The 24,888-nt window shown below is 48.9% G+C and overlaps 1 protein-coding gene across 12 annotated transcripts in view; it reads left to right on the top strand.

Annotated features, from left to right (window-relative positions):
• NSD2 (nuclear receptor binding SET domain protein 2) overlaps nucleotides 1-24,888 on the top strand; it is a 74,399-nt gene that overhangs the window by 7,292 nt on the left and 42,219 nt on the right. For 10 of the 12 annotated variants that reach the window (XR_003795638.1, XR_003795639.1, XR_003795640.1 and 7 more), the window contains exons 1-2: nucleotides 15,157-16,251; nucleotides 18,619-18,781. Coding sequence is in view for 7 of the 12 variants with exons in the window: in XM_029235948.1 (XP_029091781.1) it covers nucleotides 15,661-16,251; nucleotides 18,619-18,781 (754 nt within the window). In the remaining 5 variants the exon portion in view is untranslated. Of the gene's footprint in view, nucleotides 1-15,156; nucleotides 16,252-18,618; nucleotides 18,782-24,888 lie in introns of those variants that run through there. The other 2 variants (XM_029235947.1, XM_029235946.1) reach the window with 1 other exon arrangement.

The following is a 24,888-nucleotide window of genomic DNA, read 5'->3' as shown; positions in this document are numbered from 1 at the left end:
AGAAGGCTGACGAGGCTGGAGCAGAGGGTGAGGGAGCTATGTGTAGACCCGGGCTGCAGTGGTGGGGCAGGGCAGGCTCTCTGTGGCTGTAGTAAGGCTTTTCATCCAGAGAGCAATGTGAGGCCTCTGAGGGTTTTAAGCGGGTGTGTGTGTGTGACAGAGAGAGGGAGAGGGAGAGGGAGAGGGAGACGGACATGAATCTGTTTGCTTTGGGAAGTGCGTTTCTTGGAGTCCTCTCTAAGTTGGTGGTGGGAGGATTCCGGAGAGGGAAGAGGGTGCAGGAGACCGGCCTGCGCTCACTGTGTGTTCGGGTTAGAATCTTTCCAGCTGTCCCTGCTTTGGGTGCCTTGTAGGACTGAACAGCTCTGCCCCGTTGAAATTTGGCGTGGCCACATGATTTGCTTTGGACAATGAAAAGGGACGCGTCATCTCTGACTGGGCGCTCTGAGAGTCGCGTGCTTCCACGATGTCCCTTTTTCCTTCTCACTGTGGAAGCGCATGATACGCGCTATGAGCACGAGGGAAACCTCTGGGTTGAGCCAGATTGCGGCCCCGTAACCTAGTCCAGGGGTTCTCAGTGGTCCCCAGACTGACAGCATCTGTCACCTGGGAACTTCTTAGACACGCGTGTTGGGGCCCACCCTAGACCTACTGAGTCCTAAGCTCTGGGGTGGGGCCGGTGGCCTCCGATGCCCGCGGAGTGGAGCGCTGCTGCCTCGGGTCTGCTGGCTGGTCAGCCGGCTCAGGGCCTGTGGTGCTGGTGCAAGGTGGAGGTGGCCCGCCAGCGACGGGCTTCTGGCTGTGACAGGAGGAGCCAGCCTCGTCAGGTCAGCCGGGGCAAGAGCTCTGCAGGAAAAGGGCTGAGGCCTGTGGGCTGGGGGGGAGGGACGGCGTAGGGAGGGTGTCGGTGACGGCCCTGAGTTTTGTCTGACGAAAGCAGACAGGTAGAAGCGCCACTCACTGTCTAGACAGTATTTTTGTAAGCGTTACATTTACTTGGGTTTCGAGGTTCGGGAGCAAGGAAAAGCCTATTGAGGAATTTAAAAAATTTTCATTGAGTCCTTGACTCACATATCAGTTTCTCACATTGATCGCCCCACTTGTCATCGTGCCCTTTCTGCTCTCCTGACCCCCGGTCTTGCTGTCCCCCACCTGCCCCCACTCGAGTGGAAGCTCTTGCTCCTGGCGGTGCCCCCAGGACTGCGCGGCTCCTGCCCGCGCTCCGCCGCCTGGACTGGCCCGCGTGTCGGCGCCGCGGCCACCCCTGTGCCGTGTCGGGGAGCAGGCAGCCCGCTCCAGGTGGAGGGCTGTGTGGTCCGTCCTTGTGACCCGGGGGCTGGGCCCTGCCCTAGGCCCCTGGCTTCTCAGCTGCTGGATTCCTTCTGGGGCGGGGGGAGGCGGGAGCTGGCCTGAGCACGGGGAGGAGCTGGCGGGCTTCAGGCTGCTTCCTCTTCCTCAGGTGCGGAAGGAAGGCTTGTTTGGGGGAGCGGCACCGCCCAGGAGGAGAGCTGCTGGGGAGGCGTGGAGGACGGTGCGTGTTGGGGTTTTCTCCCTTTTGCTCTGCATCTTAAGTTGTGTACCTTATTTGTGGAAGACGAGTTGGGATTGAGCATCACGTTAACAGCTTATTGGATTCTTTTTTGTTGAGTTCTGAAATCTATATAAAAAAGTATTTATTTCTTAAAACTCAACTTCTTCGAAAAAAATATTGGTGGTTCTTGTTTGTCCAACGTGGAGGCTAAGCTTGTGTGCATTTCTCAGATGCCAGTATGCTCTCGGCTGCTTTAGGGATTTCTGTGAATTAGCAGTTATATCAGCAAAGGGTCAGAGCACATCATAGGTAATTACCCTCTCTGCTTCCTTTGGAGAGGGGCCCTGTTCATTTTTGTAGGTTGGTAGACCTCTGAGATAGAGGAAATCTGTGTCTTGATGGCCCACTAGGAATGAAACGTGTTTCCATAGGACCTTGCCCTGGCTTTACAGCTCTGCCTCTCGAGGACTCCAAGGTAACTCCTTGGGGCCGGGCACAGCACCCTGGGTGTTTGGGTGGAGCCTGGCCCCTGTTCTTGGCTGTGCCCTCGTTGTGGGCTTGTCTCCTAGAAGCCATTGCTGCTTCCCTGGGTCTGTACCAACTGCTTCTCTTGTTCTCTGCTATTGGCTGGAGGTCTCAGAGCTGGTCCTTCAGCTGGTGCCCAGATCCTGGCACCTTCTCACCTCTCTCCTCCCTTTGTGAGTTCCCAGCACGGGAATGATGTAGTAGAAACTGAGTTGTGAATTCCAGCCTAGAGTTTATAGAAATCTTATTTTCAAGGATGTGCAGTTTCTTGACACATCATCAAGGCAAAATAGAAAGCTTAATTATTATTAATTTTATAATCAGAAAGTACATTTTATGGAAAATCTGTAATAACTACAGTCTTACCACCCAAATGTTTAGGTGTATTTCCAGTTTACCTTTCATTGATCAGACGGAACCAGGTGCCCTAAAGACAGTTTCCTCTGCGAGGGTCATATCAAACGGTAACAGTCTAGGTAACTATTCCAAGGAGACAACTGCTCTGCTCTTCCAGCTGTTTCTTGTGGTATCTATCTGTACTTAAAAAAAAATAACTTTCTAATTTTGCTGAGTTGAGAACTTTGTGGTTTATATGTTATGTGTTAAGTTCTATCTACAGGAGATAAGGATTTAGCTTTCTTTCCCGCTGGCCTCCCACTTCCCCTTCCCCAGTTCTTCCCAATATTGTGGTGTCTGGGTTATCTATTCCTCCCTGATAAGCTATTCCAGAACTTAGTGGCTGAAAGCACAACAACATTTATTTGTTTACAGTTTTGCAGTTTGGACGTTGTATGCCAGGGTTAGCTTGTTTCTGCTCTTGTGGTGTCAGTTTGTTTCATTGCTGTGGCTGTGTGTTGGAATTGGCTGTTGGCCACGGTCCACCGTTCTCCCCAACATAGGCCTCCCGTGAGGCTGCTTGGGCCTCCTCATAGCATGGTGGCTGGTTCCTGAAGGAGGAAGTGAAGTTGCCAGTCCTTTTATTTTTTTCTTATTTTTATTTTTTTACTTTTAGGCCGTACCGTGCAGCTTGTGGGATCTCAGCTCCCCGACCAGGGATTGAACCTGGGCCATGGCAGTGAAAGCCTGGAATCCTAACCACTAGGCCATCAGGGAACTCCCTGTCTGCCAGTCCTTTTTTTTTTTTTTCTTTTTGCGGTACGCGGGCCTCTCACTGCTGTGGCCTCTCCCATTGCGGAGCACAGGCTCCGGACACGCAGGCCCAGCGGCCATGGCTCACGGGCCCAGCCGCTCCGCGGCATGCGGGATCCTCCCGGACCGGGGCACGAACCCGTGTCCCCTGCATCGGCAGGCGGACTCTCAACCACTGTGCCACCAGGGAAGCCCTGCCAGTCCTTTTAAAGGTGAGGCTGGCTCTGGTCTGGCATCACTTTTGCCATATTCAGTTGGTGGGAGCAGTCACAGGCCCAGGCCAGAATCAAGAATGTGGAGAAATAGATTTTATCTCTTGGTGGGGGGATTACAATAAATTTTTGGCCATCTTTATTTTATTTTTTTATTTTTTAGAATTTCCAGTTGCCTTTCTTCTTGCAACATCTTTTTCTTTTTTTAGTATTTATTTATTTTGCTGCGTCGGGTCTTAGTTGCGGTATGCGAGATCTTCTTCTTGCGGCACGTGGGCTCAGTAGTTGTGGTGCACGGGCTTAGTTGCCCTGTGACATGTGGGATCTTAGTTCCCCAACCAGGGATCGAACCCGCGTCCCCTGCATTGGAAGGTGGATTGTTAACCACTAGACCACCAGGGAAGTCCCTGCTTTTAAATTCTTATCTCTCATGGTAAGTTTTCCTCACACGTCTGATGGCCTTCGACTGCAGGCCCACTGTTGAGACGGAGGTCTGGGAGCTGACGGCAGGTCCTGGGTGGAGGCTTCACTGAGGGCCAATTGGTCAGGACCCACCGTCAGCATCAGCAGGTGTTTTCCCTAGATCTTGGCAAGTGTCCTCGTGCTGGCTGTGTCTTGTAGTTCACTGCCTTGAGCGCCCCCTCCGGTGTGCCCTGTCCTTAGACTACACTCCGGTTCTTCTCCTGCTGGGGTGGGGCTGGTTGCCAGGCTGTGGGTGGGGTGGGTCAGGGACTGCGCGTTATGTGGACTTCAATCCAGTTCTTTTGACTTAGGGTTCCCAGTGTGTGCAGCACATGCCCCTGCTTTGGGCAGTGACTTATCGTTATGCATTAGGCATGTGTTAGAATTAGAATAGGAAAATACATTACAGACATGTGAATGATACAACTTAATATGTTTAATACCTTTCCTATTCAACAGAAGATTTGATAGGTTACAAACTGAGGTAAGATTAACCTAAAATTCATCAATTAAACTATTTTAAAGTATATAATTCATTGGTTCTGTAGTACATTCTCAGTGTTAATGCAACCATCACCACTATCCAATTCCCGAATATTTTCGTCATTTCAGTGAGAAGCCTGCTGCCTATTGGGCAGTCACTCCCCATTTCCCCTTGTCCCCCAGCCCCTGGCAACCACCATTCTACCTTGTCTCCGGATTTGCCTATTCTAGACATTTTACATGAATAGAATCACGTAGTATGTGGCCTTTTGTGACCGGCTTTTTTCTCTCAGCACAGTGTTCTCAAGGTTCATCCGTGTCGTATCATGTCTCCATACTTCATTCATTTAAAAAAAATTTTTAATTTTTTGCTACATTGGGTCTTCGTTGCTATGCACGGGCTTTCTCTAGTTGCGGCGAGCGGGGGCTACTCTTTGTTGCGGTGCGCGGGCTTCTCATTGCAGTGTCTTCTCTTGCTGTGGAGCACGGGCTCTAGGCACGCGGGCTCAGTAGTTGTGGCTCACGGGCTCTAGAGCGCAGGCTCAGTAGCTGTGGCGCACGGGCTTAGTTGCTCCGAGGCATGTGGGATCTTCCCGGACCAGGGCTCAAACTTGTGTCCCCTGCATTGGCAGGCAGATTCTTAACCACTGCGCCACCAGGGAAGCCTACTTCATTCATTTTTATGACTGAATATCCCACTGTATGGATAGATCACACTTTTTTTTTTCCCTGCCGCGTGGCATGTGGCATCTTAGTTCCCCGACCAGGGATTGAACCTGGGCCCCCTGGCGGTAGAAGTGTGGAGTCCTAACCACTGGACCATCAAGGAAGTCCAGATCACTTCTTCTTCTTTTATCTGTTTATCAGTTGTTGGACATTGGGTTGTTTTTTGAATAATTTAGTGAAAATTCTTGTACAAGTTTTTGTGTGAACATGTTTTCTAGGAGTGGAATTGCTGGGTCACATGGCAGCTAAGGAACTTCTCGATTGTTTCCCGCTGCAGCTGCACCACTTTCCATACCCCTGGCAGTGTGTAAGGGGTCCAAAGATTTGTCATATTACACTGAGAAGATAGAGAGAACAGACAGGCATGGAGTCAGGGACGATAGCAACTCATGCATCGTCATAAGGTTAAGGTTGGGGCCGCGGGGAGAGAGGCACACAGGTGGTGGGCCCAAGGCTGACCTTGAGCTTGTCTGTGGCTCCAAGCTTCTTTGCAGTGAAAACAAAACGAAACAAGGAATAGGTCAGTTATAAAGTCTTTACTGTCATAGGTGCATTTCTGCAGAAGAAGCAAGACTTCTGCTGTGAGTCAATTCTAAATTCCATAAAATAAAGCTTCTCAGTAGAGAGTTCTTACGGAGTAATGGAGCCGTCACTGCCCTCAGCCCCTGTTCTGTAGCAGACTCTGTACTGATCTCATCGTTCTTTACAGAGAGCTCTTTGCTGTAAGACTGGAGGTCCTGTCATCATTCAGTGAAGGTGGGACCAAGATCTATTCCAGGTAGATTAGTGTGAAATGCTGGAAAGAAAGGGAATGTTAGGAAATGTGTGTGTATGTTTTAACCATACTTGCAAACTTGACTTTTCCATCTAAGTCTCTCTTCTGCCTCCAGAAGAAGGACTGGAGCTTGGTCCCTGTCCTGGCTGGGCTCTGGGGGACGTCCTGAAGCGCTTCCTGCTGTCCAGCATTGAGGCTTCTCCCTGATGACTCTGCTCAGATTCACAGAATGGACTCAGCGGGCTGCAGCTGGATTTCTGAGCAGCCGAGAGAGTGGGGCCTCGTGTGCCCGAGGTCGGAGCCCCGGGGAAAGGAGTTTGAGGGTTGCTCCAGTGACTCTTCCTGCCACTTTTCCATCCTCCACCCCATCTTTCTCCTTCCTCTTTCCCTAATGTTATATCTGTATTTTAAAATCTCTGTCTCTCCCCTCTGGAATATTAGCTCCACAAGAATAAGGTACACGCTTTGTTTACTGCTCTGTCTCCAAATGTTGGGACAGGGCCTGTGCTCATTGACTAGTTTTCAGTGTTGAGTGTTGTCATTCAGGTCACCTTTCCCTTCTTTTGAGAGTGGTGCCTTTCCCTTTATGTTGGAGACCCCTCCTCTGTTCCATGTGGCCCTGCAGGGGCTGCCTAGCCCCCCCAGCCACTTACTGTGTCAGCTCATGTTGTAGGAGGCCTGTGAAATGTAAGGGATTAATTATATAGTTCTTAAAGCTTATTACAGGAAGCAGCAAGATGATGCTCGGCTCTCCCCACCCTGTTCCTGCTCCCCTTGGAAAACCACTGATAACTCTGAGCTGTTACTTTCTGTTTTAACTTCCACATTTTCATTTTTCACTTTTAGTGTGTCAGTGTTTTCTTTCCTTTGCACAATGATTGTATGTTACATTTTGTTATATTTATTTTTTAAAAATCAATTAATGTATTCATTTTTGGCTACTTTGGGTCTTTGTTGCTGCACACAGGCTTTCTCTAGTTGTGGCGAGCGGGGGCTACTCTTCGTTGCTGTGCGCGGGCTTCTCATTGCGGTGGCGTCTCTTGTTGTGGAGCACGGGCTCTAGGCGCATGGGCTTCAGTAGTTGTGGCACATGGGCTCCGTAGTTGTGGCTCGCAGGCTCTAGAGCGCAGGCTCAGTAGTTGTGGCGCACAGGCTTAGTTGCTCCGTGGCATGTGGGATCTCCCCGGACCAGGGCTCGAACCTGTGTCCCGTGCACTGGCAGGCGGACTCTTAACCTCTGCGCCACCAGGGAAGCCCCACCTTTAGTTTTTAAAAAATATTTATTTCTCTTTGGCTGCATTGGGTCATTTTTTAAAAATTTATTTGTTTATTTTTGGCTGTGTTGGGTCTTTGTTGCTGCGTGCGGGTTTTCTCTGGTTGCGTCAAGCGGGGGCTACTCTTTGTTGCCGTGCGCGGGCTTCTCATTGCGGTGGCGTCTCTTGTTGCAGAGCACGGGCTCTAGGCGCATGGGCTTCAGTAGTTGTGGCACACGGGCTCAGTAGTTGCGGCACACGGGCTCTAGAGCGCAGGCTCAGTATTTGTGGCACACGGGCTTAGTTGCTCTGCGGCATGTGGGATCTTCCTGGACCAGTGCTCGAACCCGTGTTCCCTGCATTGGCAGGTGGATTCTTAACCCCTGCGCCACCAAGGAGCCCCCACCTTTTGTCATCTTAGACATTTTAAAAGGGAAAGGCTTTGTGGGCAAGAGGAGCCCCGAGCCACGGGCCTTACTCCTGCAGCAGCGTGCCTCTCGCCGAGCGACTCTTCCCCGTCGGCTTCCCCATTGTTGGCGTTTGGCGTCTCTAACTCATTCCTCTGTTGTCTTTGCCCTTGCGGGTTTACCCTTCCTTTGAAATTCCTTACTGTCATTTTAATTGGGGTTTCTGCACGGAGTGTAGGTAAATGTGAGAAAGGAGGCCTCACGTTCTTTTTAAATATAAAAATGGTTTTAGAATTACCACTCTCCCCTGTGCTCCTTCTGGGTTTATATCCTTGCTCTAGTACCTCTTTTAGCATTTCATTTGTGAAAGCGATATGTATATTAAACTCCCTTAGTTTTTGCATGTCTGAAAATACATTTTGCCTCATGTTCAGTGATAATTTAGATGAGAAATTATTTTTTCCCTTAACACTTTAGAGAGGCTCCGTCATCTACTCCTATCTGTTGAGGCTGCACAGAGGTCTGTGTTTCTGTTTCTTTTCTCATGCTGAAGTCTGTGAATTAACTTATTCTTTATGGGTACTTAGGTTTTAAGGTTTTCTTTTTATCCTTCATGTTATGTGGTTTCAGAAATGATGTGTTGACGTATTGATTTGCTTTTATTTATCTTGCTCAGAACCCTGGGTACCCTTTTAAATCTGGATACTTGAGTTTCCTTTCATCTCTGGAAAATTTCGATTATTATCCCTTTGAAAATTACCTTACCCCATCCTCCCTCGTTTCTCCTGGAACTCCATTGGAACGTAAACTCCCTGAGGGCAGAGTATTCTTTGTGTGTGTGTATGTGTGATAACATATACATGACGAAAAATCACCATCGTGACCATTTTTAAGTGTACAGTTCAGTGGCATTAAGTACGTTCACATTATTGGGCAGCCGTCACCACCATCCACTCCAGAATTTCTTCATCTTGTGAAACTGAAACTCCCCATTAAACACTTAACTCTTCATCCTCTCCTCCCCATGCCCTTGCAGCTACCTTTCTACTTTCTGTCTCTATGAATTTGATTACTCTTGGGATCTCATATAAGTGGAATCAGGGAGTTCTCTGGTGGTCCAGTGGTTAGGACTCCGCACTTTCACTACCGAGGGCATGGGTTCAACCCCTGGTCAGGGAACTAGGGTCCCGCGTGCCATGTGGTGAGGCCAAAAAGAAAAAAAGTGGAATGATACACATTTGTCCTTTTGTGACCAGATTCTTTTCCTTAGCATAATGTATTCAAAGTTCATCCATGTTGTAGTATGTCTCAATACTTCATTCCTTTTTAAGGCTGAACAGTATTCCATTATCTGGAGGTACCACAGTTTATCAATTCATTCATCTGCTCAAGGACAGCTTGGTTGCTTCCAGGTTTTGGCAGTTATGAATGAAACTGCTATAAACCTCTGTGTGCAGGTTTTTGTGTGGACATAAGTTTTCAGCTTCCTTGGGTAAACACCAAGGAGTGGGATTGCTGAATCGTATGGTAAGAGTATGTTTAGTTTTGTGAGAAACACCAACCTGTCTTTCCATTGTGGCTGCACCATTCGGCGTTCCCACCGGCAGTGATGAGGGTTCGCCAGCACGTGGCGCTGTCAGTGTTGTGGAGCCTGGCCGTTCTGACAGGTGTGGAGTGGCTGCCTTAATTACCGTGCCTTCACAGTAGGTCTTGCGGGAGGGCTCTGTGCAGAACCGCCCCCTGAGCAGTTTCCCAGTTGCCTTTGCAGGGCTCTACCAGCGTCACTCGTGCTAGACCCATTTTTACGTATGTTTCCTGGCTCAGGATTTGGGGCACCACAGCCTCTGAGGCAGAGTTCTCGAGGGTGATTCTGTCTCCCCAGTGGTCTCTGGTGGGTGCTTGCTGAGGGCCCCAGCCCTGGGCTGGCTGGAGGTGCGGCTCAGGTGACAGCGCTGTCGCAGCTGACACTCTGGTCTGCTTTGGGTGATGCCTGTGAGCTGGAGGCTGGGTGAGAGGGTGTGGTCACTTGCCACAGCTGGAAGGCGGTAGGGCCAGATTGCAGCCCTAGGGTGGCCTCCACACTCTGCCCGGGGCCCTGCAGCTCCCCACGCCCTCCGACCGCTGCAGCTGCGTGGGAGCCCAGGCAGGCCGGGCTCTGTAAGGCTGATTGCTCTTCCCTCTTCACCTCTGGACCTGGAGATTTTGCCCTTTCCTGTTTTCAGTTAAGTGATGTAGCTAACTTTTTTTGTTAAAGAAATAATAATTTGGCTACCTTCACCAGAAATCTTCTGAAATGTGTTAAAATGGTGACGGAATGTTAATAGAGTCCCTAATGTTGAATCAGCATTTTTGGATACACCCTCTTTAGCTGTGATATCTTATTTTAATATGGTAATGACTGGGTTTGATTTATTTCTATTTTGTAATTTTTTTTTTTTACAGTCATACTCTACTGATCTTGGTCTGTAGTTCTTTTCTGTACTCATTTTTCTGGTTTTGGTATGAGAGTTATGCCAGCCTTATATAATGTTTGGGAAACTCTCCATCATTTTCCATGTTCTGGAATAATTTAAACAATAGGAATGCTGTTTTTATGTGATGAATAATACACAGCAGTCGGAAAGACTGAGCTACGCTTGTTTACATCAACATGGGGGAGATCAAACTGTGTTGATTGATGAAATCGCAGAGCACAAGTCCAGTGTGGTAGCATTGCTGCTTGGCATGCAGACCCCATACAGCAATTCTCTGTCCCTGGGTACATCCCGTAGACTGGAAGGATGCGTAGTCAACTGGCGATGGGGAGAGTAAGTGGAACTTAGGGTTCCTGAAAGGCAGATGTCATCTTTGTTTTACTCATTCGCCCTGAGCAAGGCTTGTGGGAGGTGGGAGCTGCAGCGGGAGATTGTGTTTGGCTTCTCGCTGTTGGACTTGGGGCTCACGGTGGGTGACGTGGGCGTGGAGAACCAGAATCCCGGGATCCTGCTGCGGGCGTGTGGTGGGCGGTGGGCGGCCTGTGGGGGTGAGCCTGGCTTCTCCCGTCTGGGAGCCCTCAGGTGCCGTGCACCCACTGTGCCTGTCCTCGGCTCATGCATCTGCAGTTGCCATTGTCCGGGGGTCTTCTTTTTTTCATGTCAAAAAGACATGAAGCAAATGTGGCAACATGCTGAAAACTCATTTTGGAGTGGTGAGTATACAAGCGTGTCTTGTTGTTCTTTGCACTTTTCTGCTTTTGAAGCTTGCCCCCCCCCCCCCCCTACCCAATATAAGAACGATTGGCCGTTGAGGGATCATCACATGAACCTAGTGAAGGTCTCTGGGCCTTTCTTTTATGGTTATTGTGGGCTCTGTAGGTTTTCTACCTCTTGGTTAGGTTTTATATTTTTCTTGAAATGCTAGACAAAGTGAAAGATTTTCTAGTTTATTGGTATAACCTTGATTGAAAAAACCAAAAACTCCTAGAAAGATCAAATTACTGGTCAGTGGCGTGCAGTGCCGTGTTGGAAGTGAAGGCGGACCCTCTCTGCGGGCCCCTGCCTTCAAGGGTTGTCCCGGGTGGAATCCTGGAACGTAAGCAGCCCACAATCAGATTAGGAAGGGAAAAAAGACCAAACGCCCGAAGAAACAGGTACCATGAATGAAAATAAAAGCAACAACAGTAGACACAGGCCTGCAAAGACCAGATATTTAAAACAGTTATGTTTAATATATTCAAAGATTTAAAAGAAACCTGAAAATTCCAACAGGAACAAGCAATCTTGAAAATGTGGTTCACATACACATCATGATTACCATGGACCTAGGCCTGGAGTGAGATCCGAACCCCATGACCCTGGGTATGTTTTAAGAGAAGCCAGAAATCTGAATTTTTGTGTAAAATGTCCCAAACGTTAATTGTTGGCAACTAAAGCGTCTTGTTTATCTGTCTACTGGCTGTACTTCTTAATATTATTTTCTTAGCTGTTGCTCTAACTAGGGCTGCGGTTTGCATCCTTAACTCGTCACAGGCTACTTGGAGTTAATATACCACTGGGTATAAAATACAAGAATCTTGCAACTGTCTAGATTGATTTACTCCCTTCCCCATGCTACAGTTGTCATATGTATTACATCTATTAAGTTATAACTCCAGTGTTATATATTTTGCTTTAATTATTTGAATTTTAAAGAAACTAAGAGGAACAAGTAGTCTTTTATATTTACTCATATATTCACCATTTCTGGTGCCCTTGATTTCTTCCTAAAGATCCCAGTTTCAGTCTGGTGTCATTTCTCTTCAACCTGAAGAACTTCCTTTAGCATTTCTCCTAGTGAAGATCTGATGGCAACAATTTCTTAGTTTGTATTTCTCTTAAAATGTATTTTGTCATCACTTCTGAAGGATATTTTTTCTGGATATCAAATTCCGGTTGGACAGTTGTTGTTTTTTTTCCCCATTACTCAAATCATATCTGGCTTCTGTTTCTCATGAGAAGTAAATAATCATCCACACCACTGTTTTGTATGTACCGGGTCTTTTTTCCCTCTGACTGCTTTCCAGGGTTTCTCTTCATCTTGGTTTCTAGGCATTTCAGCTGATGTGCACCTGGTGTAGCTTCTTTTATATACATCCTGCTTGAGATTTGCTGAGCTTCTTGAACCTGTAAATTGATGTCTCACTGAATTTGGGAAGTTTTTCTGGTTATTTTTTCCCAAATATTTTTTCTTTTTTTCTTTTAAATGACTGACTTTAAAAAGAATATTTATTTGGGGCTTCCCTGGTGGCGCAGTGGTTGAGAGTCCTCCTGCTGATGCAGGGGACGCGGGTTCGTGCCCCCGTCCAGGAAGATCCCACATGCCGCGGAGTGGCTGGGCCCGTGAGCCATGGCCACTGAGCCTGCACGTCCGGAGCCTGTGCTCCACAATGGGAGAGGCCACAGCAGTGAGAGGCCCGCGTACAGCAAAAAAAAAAAAAAAAAAAAAAAAGGAATATTTATTTTATTTATTTTCTATATTATTTTTGGCTGCATTGGGTCTTAGTTGTGGCATGCGGGATCTTTTGTTGCAGCACGCAGGCTTCTCTCAGGTTGCAGCATGTGGGCTCCAGAGTGCGTGGGCTCTGTAGTTGTGGCGGGCGGACTTAGTTGCTCTGTGGCATGTGGGATCTTAGTTCCCTGACCAGGGCTTGAACCTGCACCCACTGCGTTGGCAGGCGGATTCTTAAGCACTGCACCACCTGGGAAGCGCCCCAGATATTTTTTCTGTGTCATTGTTTCTCTCCTTTCCTTCTGGGTGGGAGTGGGAACCCAGACCTTTTGATGCTGGTCTATAGATCATTGAGGCTCAGTTTCTTTTCTTTCTTTTTATTTTTAATAATTTTTACTCTGTTTTTTAGATAATTTTTACTGATCTATTTTCAAGTTTCCTGACTCATATCTAATACGCTTTTAAGGCCATGCAATGATTTATTTTTTTAAATTTCAGATACAGAATTTCCATTTGACTCTTTTTCATAGTTTTTGTTTCTCTGTTGCCATTTCCAGTTTATTATTTTATGAGTATATTTTCCTTTATGTCCTTGAGCATGGTTATAATAGATGCTTTGAAATCCTGCTGAATTTCAATATTTGGGCCGTCTCGGGGTTGGTTTCTGCTGTTTCTCTGTTTCATCATATATTTAGTAATTTCTGGATAATGTGAAAGATGTGCTGTAGACACTCTTTATTACGTTATGTTCTTAAGAGTGGTCTTTTATTTTCAGTTGTGTTAAAATACATGTAACATTTACCATCTTAACCATTTTTAAGTGTGAAGTTCAGTGGTATTAAGTACATGCACGCTGTTGCAGCCATCACCAGAACTCTTTTCGTCTTGCGAATCTGGAATGTCGCCCCCATTAAAACACCACCTCCCTGTTCTCCCCGCCCCCATATCCTGGTGCCCCCCATCCTACTTTCTGTCTTTATGGATTTGACTGCTCGTAACAGTGCAGGCTTACAGTATTTTGTGAGTGGCTCATTGCACTTGCTGTAATGTCCTCAGAGTTCATCCATGTCATAGCAGGTGTCAGAATCTCCTTCGTTTTTAAGGCTGAATCGTATTCCACTGTGTGGATTCCACCTTTTGCCTGTTGTGAACATGCTGCTGTGAACATTGGGTACAGATACCTCTGTGAGTCCCTGCCTTCAGTTCTTTGGGGTGTGTATCCAGAATGGAACTGCTGGGTCCTTTTGATTCTTTGGGGAACGCCCCCCCGCTATTTTCCAGCAGCCACACCATTTTACATTCCCACCCATGTGCACGAAGTTTCCAATTTCTCCACATCCTCGCCAACCCGTTTTCTGTTTTTGTGTGTGTGTGTGGTACGCGGGCCTCTCACCGCTGTGGCCTCTCGCGTTGTGGAGCACAGGCTCCGGACGCGCAGGCTCAGCGGCCGTGGCTCACGGGCCCAGCCGCTCCACTGCATGTGGGATCTTCCTGGACCGGGGCACGGACCCGTGTCCCCTGCATCGGCAAGCGGACCCTCAGCCACTGCGCCACCAGGGAAGCCCTGTTTTCTGTTTTTTGTAGTAGGTAGTCATCCTCAGGGGTGTGTGTGAGGTGGCATTTCGTTGTGGTTTTGATACTTTTTTTTTTTTTTTTTTTTTGGCCTTGCTGTGGGGCTTGCGGGATCTTAGTTCCTGGGCCAGGGGTTGAACCCAGGGCCGGCAGTGAGAGTGCGGAGTCCTAACCACTGGCCAGCCCTGGAAGTCTGCTTCTTATCCTCAGAGTGGTGTTGCGGTTTGTTTCTGTCTTGCTTCAGCTGTCTTGTAAGCTGGGCTGCGTGGACTCCAGGGTTCGGTGGGGAGTCTGCGGTGCGCGGGGGCCCCCCTCGAAGGCTCTCCTTTCCCTGTTCACCCGGTGCCGGGCCTGCTGGGTGCGTTCCCGAGCCGCCCCCACGCCCCCTGCTCTGGGCTCTCTCCAGTGCCTTTAGGTCATTGTCTTCTCTTTTTGTCCCGTTGGTCTGATGCAAGCGGGACTGGGAACCCACTCGGATTTACCTGAAAAAAACACCGCGTGGGGCACACCGAATGCTCTGGTGTGTGCCCGGTGCTCCAGGTGTCCGGGGCCAACCCTCCACCACTGCCTGGCTCCCGCCCTGGCCTGGCGTCCACGGAGACTGGGCCCTTTCCACCGAGGCGCTCTTGGGAGGGTTGTCCCGGGCTGCATCCTTGGCCCCTCCCCAGGGGCTGTAGCCAGCGGCCCCCAGGCGGTGACAGTGGCTGAGCACCTACATCCTTGGGCTCCCGGTCCAGGCGCCCCACTTCTTCCTGCTCTCTCACCGTTGGCCCCCTTGGGGCCGTGGTGCACTCTTGGGACGTCTTCCCAGCGGAGTGGGCGCCTGCCAGTACCCTGTTCCGAGCCGCCTTCGTGGGGCGTCCCCAACGAGGGACTGCGGCTGTGTGGGGAGGAGACCCCTCTGCATGTGGACCTCGGGCGGCCATCCCATGGAGGGCGCTGTGGGTGGTGCGCTATGGCCTGGCCCTGCTGCCCGACTAGCGCAGTCCCGGAGAGCTGACTCCACTTGATGTTGCTGCCCTGCTGCTTGTCACCGGCAGTTAACTTGGGCCTGGGTGGGGAGGGCCGGGGTGGGGGGGCGGTAGAGGTCCAGCTCTCACCTTCCCCGGCCGTCTGGGCTGAAGCTTTGCCTACCGGTAATCGCGGGTATGTCCCGAGCCCCTGCCCGGAGTCCTCTTCAGCTGTGTCTCAAGTGCTTCCCTTTTGTCCTTTGCCGGGGCCTGGCTTTGTGCTGGCCACCTCGGGCGCTGCCCTCGCGACAGGGGGCAGGGGGCGACCTCCGCTTCCGAGGGCTGAGGTCAAGGGGGGCACGGCCACACAGCTCATTAGTGGCGGTCCCTGCTTGACTCTGGTTAGAAACTAGTCCTGTTCCTTTCACTTTATCACTTTGTGATTCCTGTCATTTTTGTGATATTAGAACTGTCTCCTGTGACCTAAGTCATTATAGGAAACACCATAAGTTGACTCAGCCCCCCCAAACTCTGCAGACTGGTAGGGAGCTTCACTGGCCTACTCATCTTAGGTTTGAAATGTAATAGCTTTCTTTTCTTTCTCTTTTTCTAATGCTGCAGTGTTCTAAGAACGGAGGCATCTAGGCTGAATGGAATTCAGCATCAAAAAAAGTCCTCTTTCTGTTCCGAAGGTTGTAAAGTGCGTGAAGATGAAGCAGGCACCGGAGATCCTTGGCAACACGAACGGAAAGACTCCGAGCTGTGAAGTGAGTCGTGAGTGCTCCGTGTTTCTGAGCAAAGCCCAGCTCTCCGCCGGTCTGCAGGAGGGAGTTGTGCAGAAGTTCAATGGCCACGACGCTCTTCCTTTTATCCCAGCCGAGAGGCTGAAAGACCTCACCTCCCGCGTCTTTAATGGAGACCCCGGTGCTCATGATGCCAAATTGCGTTTGGAGTCCCAGGAAATGAAGGGACTTGGGACACCACCTGACACTACCCCTGTCAAAAATGGCTCTCCAGAGATCAAGCTGAAAATCACCAAAACATACATGAACGGGAAACCTCTCTTTGAGTCCTCCATATGTGGCGATGGTGCTGCCACCGTGTCCCAGTCGGAAGACGATGGACAGAGACCAGCGAGCAAAGCGCGGCGGACCAGGAAGAGGAGCGCGAAGCTGCTGCTGGGGCGGGGCCTCGCCGAGGCGGCCCTGGCGTCCCGGGCCTCGAGCCCCTCGGCCGAAAAGGTATCTGCGAGTGAGGAGTTCTGGCTGGCCGGGGTAGAGGGCGGCCCCAGCTCCCGGCACCGGGGGGCCCCGAAGGATGCGTGGTGCACGGGGGGCGGGAGGAGGTGGGCTCAGCCCCCCGAGGCCTGCTCTGCAGCTCGGGCCCCTGGCTGTGGCAATGGCAGACACTCACAGCAGCCTGCCGAGCAGTGCTGAGGCCTAGAGATTAAGCATAAAGAGTAAACAAGGGGACTTCCCTGGTGGTCCAGTGGTCAAGACTTTGCCTTCCAATGCCGGGGGTTCGGGGTCGATCCCTGGTTGGGGAGCTAAGATCCCACATGCCTCAGGGCCGAAAAACCAAACCATAAAAAGAAGTCAGAAGCAATAGTGTAACAAATTCAATAAAGACTTCAGAAAATGGTCCACATCCAAAAACAAAAACTTTAATTAAAAAAAAAAAAAAAAAAAAAGATGAAATGAGTGTCTGACCCCAGGCCTGGCCCGTTCCCAAGCCCTTGACCTTCAGGCTGTCCTGTCTTCATGGATCTCCTCTCCAGAGATGCCCTTTAGCCTGAATCTGGTCGGTGGACGAGCATGGGGATCGAGTGGGGGCCTCCTCAGTCTGTGCTGTCTGAGGAGGGGAGCGGGCCGCGCTGTGCAGGTGTGCTCCTACCTTCCCGCCCCACGGTTCACCGTCACTCCCAGGTCTCCTCCCCCAGTGGACCTGCAGATGGGCCGCTGCCTTGAGGGCTGGGGCTGCGCCTCAGGCCTTCACGTTCTTGGTTCCAGGACAGAGTGCATCACTTGAGTGCGTGTGAATGAGTGTTCACTCACCAAAGGCCGGGGTGGAGACCCCCTAACGTAGGACGACAAACGTGGTGGTTTATGCCACCAAGTCTTAAATGACACTCGGGAACCTTGACCTTGGCAGAAGGAACTGGGGAGGGCTCTGTAGCCGCCCTTGTTCACCGAGGGGCTGATGGTCTAGATTAACAGGGTCTGGAACACGTCCTGTGCTCGCTGGTCAGCCAAAGCTCCTGGCCCACTTGCAGGAGTGGGGAGAGGGGACTCGAGACCAGTTTGGGTTGTATCATCACTAAGGTTGGAATAATTAGTGTAACATTATAGTTGAGGAATCTTGGTTACAATCCCACAGGTGGGAAGGGAAAGGACCAAAATTTCCCTGAAATAGTTAAAATAACGAAGAACTTTGAGGGTTTAAAAAAATGTCTTTTGACTGCTCAAGGGCTCTAATGTAAGCATAATGGTGAATTATTTAAAAGCCTAGTTGAGTGACCTGGGCTGATACAATGGTTTTTCTGAAGCACCCACGATGTAGGGAACCTCACTCTTTTATGGGGGAAGAGGCTGGTGCAAGTTATCCCTAGCTCTCTGCCACTTGGTTTTGGTAAAACCTGGGTAAATCACCTGATTTTGACTCTTAGAGTCTCATTTGACTCTTCAGGGTGGGGACGATAATATTATACTTGTCCTGATAGGGTTATCACGTGGCTTTGATGACACCGTCAGTGTAAAACTGGGATGTTGTGGAATAACGTGAGAGCCAGCATTTTTTCAAAAGCGTGTAAGGAGTGCTCGCTTTGGCAGCACATATACAAAAGCGTGTAATGTGACAACTCTGTGTCAGCCCTCACCACCTGATGTGTGTAACAACCGGGGTTCTCCTCGGTTTACAGATGTGGAAACTGAGGCCCAAAGAAGTTCAGCGATTTGCTCAAGTAGGTGGCGGTCTTAGAGGGAGGCCTGGGGCCGTGCTGACTGGGCTCGTCCTCCTGGAGAGGAGGTTGTTCTTGCCAGCCTTCAGCCTCCTAATTGGCCTGGGCTCTAAGACGGAAAGACAGAGACTCCAAGAGCCCCAGGCCTTGGATGGTGGGTGGTGGGGCTGAGACTTGCTGCCAGGCCCCCGTGTCCTCGCCACCCCGGGTCCTCTCTCCAGCAGGTTAACTGTCAGACGAGGGCTCAGAAGGGGCGGGAGGGTCAGGGTATGAATTCCATGACAGTTCTTCTCCGACCTGCGAATAAGCTCCATTAACGATCACCCACCAGGCCAAGGAAATAGATTTATGTGGAGATCCTCGTAATGTGCACCTGCAGTCCTTTAGCTGAGGGCATGTTGTGCACCTGCAGTGTGCTAGGCACTCGCTGACCTTTAGCTGCGGGCAAGAGACGAACGATTTTGATGAAGTGATGTCAGGGCTGTTACCTGAAAAACAGTGAGGGAAAGCATGCTTCTTTTTAGGGGTTTGTGTGTGTGTGTGTGTGTGTGTGTTGAATCTCTTGTCTGACTAATTCTTGGTCTTCTATGGATAGGGAGGCTGGATTTAGGGGTAGGTACTAGATGTATCTTTTGTTGTTATTCATTTTCAGATTCCAGCTAAGAAAGAATCCTGTCCAAATAGCAGCAGAGACAAAGACCAGCTGTTGAAGTACAACGTCGGGGATTTGGTGTGGTCCAAGGTGTCCGGTTACCCCTGGTGGCCATGCATGGTCTCTGACGATCCGCTCCTGCACAGCTACACCAAACTGAAAGGTATTGCGTTTGGGGGGCTTTTTTTCCATCTTTATCTTCTGCACTTAATTGTTTTCATCTCCAAACTTCTTTATTACTCTTCCTTAAACAGCCCTACTGTGGTTCTTTCTTTCTCTTTTTTATTGTGTTAAAATACACAAACATAAAACGTGCCATCTTAACCATTTTTAAGTGCGCAGTTGAGTGGGATGAAGTGCAGCCGCCGCCACCATCCGTCCCCAGAGTTCTTTCCATCCTGTAAATCTGAAACTCTGTCCCTGTTAAGTAGCAGGTCCTCAGTGCCCCCTCCCCAGCCCCTGGCAGCCACCGCTCTACTTTCTATCTGCTGCTGCCTGTGGTTTTGACTTGCATTTCCCTAGTGATCAGTGATGTTGAGCATCTTTTCATGTGCTTAGTGGCCATTCATACAACAAGGTTTGAATCGGCTTGGAGGTGGGGGTGGGGTGGGTTGTTAAGTTTTTTGTGGTTCATTTTGCAACTTTGCCTAAAGTTAGTGATTCACACGTGACACATTGCCTTTTCTTTTTATATCCAAATTAGATGCGTACTTTATCTGATTGAATTAGTATTAAAAGAGAAAGCAGTCTTTGCCTTGTATCGCTTTTCAGGTTTTATGATAAATAATTTATTATTACTTAGATATACAGCGACTGCTTCAGCATGATTTTCAGAATTAGTATTTTATACTAAGTCTTAGTTTAAAAAAAAGTCCCAGTTTATTTTATTAGGTCTGTGGGAAGAAGGAAAAAAACTAGAAATGACCATCTTTTTGGTGTCATGAAACTTGGTGACATAAATCAGTACACAGAACAGTTAAGAACATATTAAGAATGTATGTTATTGATTAGAGCAGATGCTAATTGAAATAATAATTGGACAGTTCATGAAACACATAAAAACTCATGTGTTTTTGGAGGGAAAAAACCCCTCAAATCAGGTGGTTTTGAGATTCTCCTGAAGAGTTGCTCTACAGTTTGAATTTGGTCTGAGGGAGGTGAGAGGCGGTGACACTGAGCTGGAGGTGACCAAGTTGGTGCCCGAGTGACCTGTGCCCCCCAGAAGCGCGGGTGGCTGGAGCTGTGGGCTGGCCTTGCATGGCCTCAGCGTGAGTGCGTGGCCTCTCTTGGCCTCTGGATGGAGGCCTGAGCTCTCGCCGGGGCAGCGCTGCTGGGAGTGGGGTACACTGGTGGCTCCCTGGCAAACAGGCTTGAGGGGGTGCAGGTTCGGGATGAAGAGGACCTCTCCTTAGCCCCAGGCGCCAGGCCTCCCGCCCCCTGGGTGGTTGGACCCTGCCCCGAGGCCCAGGTGTGCGCATGCACTCTGCAGGAAGGCGGTGGCTGGAGAGGAGCCTGTGGGCTGGCTTTGGCTCTGACTCGGTGGAGGGCATTTAGCATCCTCAGCTTGCCAGCATCAGGGAGTCCATGCCACAGGGCTTCAGGGGTCCCAGGGTGCACCCCTGCTCTTGTGTTCACCCTGAGGCTGAATCAGGGTGCCCTTCCCAGCCTCTGCGGTCTCGAGCAGCCCCACTCTCTCAGGCTGCTCTGGTCTCGTGATCAGACTCAGGGCGCACGGCCAGGCAGGAGTTGTTGTGGGAAGGTGCCCAAACTTGGAAGGAGGGGTGCAGCCCAACAGTGCGCTTCTCTAGGCATGGTTTTGGGTTGCCGGGAGGCACAGCCTCTGTAATCACAGATCAACTTCTGAAGACTGACGATGTGCATTTGCAAAGCAGCTCAGTAGGAAGAGAGCCAGGATGCAGGCCTTGCAGCTGGAAGGGGATTCAGATGACCTTTGAAAAGCAAAGGGTCAGAGGAACCCGTGAGAACCTGGGGGTGGCGGAAGGACACGTGCAGCCGGCGCCCGCCCAGGAGGTGGTGGCCAAGAGCTCTCCAGTGGGAAGGCACGGCTCCGCTTGTCATTGGTGAATCATCAGTGGCCGTGCTTGGGACCGGGCTCCCTGACAGCCTTACTTGCTCTGTGGTTTTAATCCTCCCTGAGGATCCATCGGCTTATTGAATGCTAGCTCTTCATTTTTACCATGCGTTTCATGGTTAAGGGGCTGGCGTTTTTCTGTGAAGGTGAACTCCCTCCTAAAAAATTACTTATGTATTACAGTCTTCACTCTTTTTAATGTGCAAATCGTCCCAGATTTGGCCGGTGGGAGCCCATGAAGTCCCTTTCAGCCGTGTTCTTCTGACACGTCTCCATCCGTCTTGGAGCACTTCCTTACGTGTCGCCCAACTAAATACACTCCGGGCTCATTTTGAACTTTCTTTGCCCCAGTCCTGGAACCAGCTGTTTCTGAGAAGAAACCTGGGTCCTTTTTTTTTTTTTTTGCAGTACGTGGGCCTCTCACTGTTGTGGCCTCTCCCCTGTTGCGGAGCACAGGCTCTGGACGCGCAGGCTCAGCGCCCATGGCTCACGGGCCCAGCCGCTCCGCGGCATGTGGGATCTTCCTGGACCGGGGCATGAACCTGTGTCCCCTGCATCGGCAGGCGGACTCAACCACTGTGCCACCAGGGAAGCCCCCTGGGTCCTTTTAGTAGAGAGTGGTGTATGGAAGCTCGGGTCTGGGCTCTGGTTGTGTCCAAGGCCATGGGAGACAGAGGGGCACTGGGGTGTGAGGCAGGTCTCCTGGCAGTGCTGAGCCCAGCTCCCTGGGCAGCACCCCGTGCTGGGCGTGCCTGAGGGGCTAGGCATCCTTGCAGGGGAAGGGCGGGGCTATGGCGGAGGGTCGGCTTTTGGCATGGGGCTGGCTGAGCAGGGGGTCTTGGGAAGCAGGAACTTTTTTTTCCCTGTAAGATGGAACTCCCTCACCCTACCCCTGATTCCCACCCCCGATTTTCTTTTTTTTCTTTTTGCATATGTGTACTTCTTTTTATTTATCATACTTGGGATTACTTGAATCTGGATCAGTAGTAATGCACTTAAGCTTTAAAAATTGAAGTATAATCTACATGCAGAAGAGAGCACAGCTCTTTGGAGAGTTCAGGTTTCCTTTGAAAATCTGATGGCATTTTCGTGATTTGTAGCAGCAGAGCTTGTCTTGGTGACCGTCTCCCAGGGCATCTAGATGGATTAACCAGCAGCTTTGAGGCCTAACCCCTTAAGCTGGAAACAAGATAAATGTGTGTTTTGGGTATCATACTGTGAAGAAGACTGGATTCTTTTGCAGCTGGGAACGCCACCATCTCCCTGGTGCACCTGGGTCCTACTAGTCTTCTCTTACCAGGGTATTGAGTCACATTATCTTCTGTTGTGGAGATTTTTGTTTTCACCTTTTCTGTGTTATGGAAAGGAACCCTCATTGCTTTTTTTCTAAATCCCATCATTTTCTAAAAATATTGTAGGTACCCTGACTTTCTCATGTTCTGGGTTATTAGACACTGTAATAGGACTTTTTCCTCCTTGCTTGTTCTGTGGCTGCGAAGAGAGGTGTGTTGAGATCTCCCACTGTGATAATGGATGTGCCTTTTTCTACTTGAAATTTTGTCAGTTTCTGCTTTACCTATTTTGGGGGCTCTGGACCCCCAGGGACTGAACCAGGAAACTCAGGCGGTGGTGATCCTTGTTCTTTGTTTCCTGTGGAATTCTGTGGCCTTTTGTCCTTGTGATTTTGTCCCTTGCTTCTGTAGACACCTGGCCTCGTCTGCATTGTTGTGGCTTCTCTTCCTCTCTGTATCTGCAGCGCTGAGGCAGCCTTATCCCTTTGTGGGGTCCATTCTGCATGCATGAATGGCTGTTGTCAACTCAAAGGCCCCGCAGAATCTGGACAGAGACTCTGGCTCAGTCTAGCCCAGGGGGTCAGGGGCCACCTTGCGTCTAATGTGCCGTGATGGGGAGGAAACGAACATAGTACAAAATTAGGTTCCTGGGCTATTGGTGGAGGCCACGTTCTCTTAGAAGGGAGAGTGGGTGGGGCATCAGTGATAAATGTTTTCATACCGACAGTGATTGATGAACATCAGAAGTCACAGGAAGGAAGGGTTACTAACAAATGGTGCTGGGACAGTTGGTTAATTATGGTGGTAAAAATGAGTGATTCACCTGTCAATTTTGGACCAAAAGAAAATTCATATGGATTAGAAAAAAAAACCTTAAAAATACAAGAAAGTTGGGTTACATTTGTTACCAAATTTCCAGGCAGGAAAGAACTTCAGAAACGTTTAATTAATTTTATAAACTTAGGATCAGCCTATCATGTTCTCCTCTGCTTTTTTTTCCAGCTGACATGTAAGGAGCATTTTTTCTGTGTCATTAACTGTTTATTTTAAAAAATGCTGTGCGTTCATATTATTTCATCATATGTACTGTAATAGATTTTTCTTCATTATGCAAATGCTATGACATATATTTATATTCATTTTTATGACCAAGGGAAGTTCTTTCAAAGTATTAAAATAATTGAAGCAGACACAAATCTCTTGACGTATTTTTGAATCTTAGCTGTTTTAAAATCCAATAAGTACACACACTTACAAACAAGTCAGATTGTACTGAGAGGTTAATAGTGAAAAGTAGTCCCCTTCCCTCCCCAGAAGGAATTACTTTTAACTGTAAACATTTTCTTCCAGTTTGAACTCTTTTTTGATTTATCATTTAGGTGTTTTCTTTTGACTTTCTGTTATGGAAGATGAAGATTGATCTCTTCAATCATTTCCTGTTTCTTTCCCTTTCATCCTCCCCATATAATTAACTCACTGTTTTTATTACATCAAACTTAGTTGTTCACATAATTTTGACTATGTAAGTATCATTCAGTGAAAAACTGAGCTGTGTTCTTTAACTGCATTTTCTTTCTTGTACAACCTGTTGTTTTTCCTGGAGTTAATTATTGCCTTTCTTTTGAAATTGTATACTTTGCTGTCCATACAGCTTTAATTTTTTTCAAGTGTTTATTTCTCTGTCCTTAAAACTCATCCTATTATGTAGTTAGTTTTTCCGATTGGGGGGAAAAATGAAAACCTATGTTTGATTCCCATTTTCCTTTTCTGCTTCTTGGATCTCTTTTTTTTTTTTTTTTTTTTTTGCGGTACGCGGGCCTCTCACTGTTGTGGCCTCCTCCTGTTGCGGAGCACAGGCTGCGGATGCGCAGGCTCAGCGGCCATGGCTCACGGGCCCAGCCGCTCCGCGGCATGTGGGATCTTCCCGGACCGGGGCACGAACCCGTGTCCCCTGCATCAGCAGGCGGACTTTCAACCACTGCGCCGCCAGGGAAGCCCAGATCTCATTTTTTAACCTTTTTCCTTGCTGCCAAGATTTTCTTTCAGTGTGGAAGAATTCTTTCCTCTCATCTTTTCTTCCCTTGGAGCTCTCTCCTAGAATCTCCCTTTCTCCTACCTAGCTCTGTATTACTGGCACTCTGTCTTTTGCATAGTAGTAATCTTAGACTTTCTTTAAGATGCTTTACTGAGTTACATGCACTGTTTTCCATGGTGCCACATTGTGCTCTTCCTTGGTCAGTTTTCCTTTTTTGTTGGAGTACATTTTTGGCATCCTAAGAAAGTGTAAATGGTGGGTATTGATAAATTTGAGTTCCTGTGGTTCGGAGGATGCTGCTTCGCTATCCTCACACTCGATTAATGATTTGGCTAGGTGTAGAATTTTATGTTGAAAATAATTCTTCTCGGAATTTTGAAGGTATTACTCCATTTCCTTCTAGCATCCAGAGTTGCTCTTGAAGTACCTTGCCATTCTATTTCTCATTTCATGAACATGGAAGCTGTTCTCTTCCCCTCCCCCAATGGCTTGAATGTCACAAGGATGTGCCCTGATGTGGGTCACCCGTTGGATGAGGCACTTGGGGGGGGTTTAGTTCTGAGACGTGCTCTTGTGTTGTTAATTCTCTGATGAGTTTCTCTGTTTCTCTCTCTAGAAGGCCAGTTATTTGGGTATCATACCTCCTGGATTGATCCTGTGGGTTTCTTATGAGAGTAGATTTTTTCATTTTAAACTTTTTCTTCTTTCTGGGAGATTTCTTAACTTTTTTATTTTTTTTGGATTTTATTTTATTCTTAACTTTCCATCCAAGCTTTCTTCTTTTTTCCAATTAATTAATTAATTGGCTACGTTGGGTCTTTGTTGCTGTGCGTGGGCTTTCTCTAGTTGGG

This window comes from Monodon monoceros, unplaced genomic scaffold (assembly GCF_005190385.1).
Source record: "Monodon monoceros isolate NGI ecotype Baffin Bay Population unplaced genomic scaffold, NGI_Narwhal_1 Super_Scaffold_20, whole genome shotgun sequence".
NCBI classification, from domain to species: Eukaryota; Metazoa; Chordata; class Mammalia; order Artiodactyla; family Monodontidae; genus Monodon; species Monodon monoceros.
Note: the sequence above shows the minus strand (reverse complement) of the source record. Positions and strands in the feature narration are given on the sequence as shown.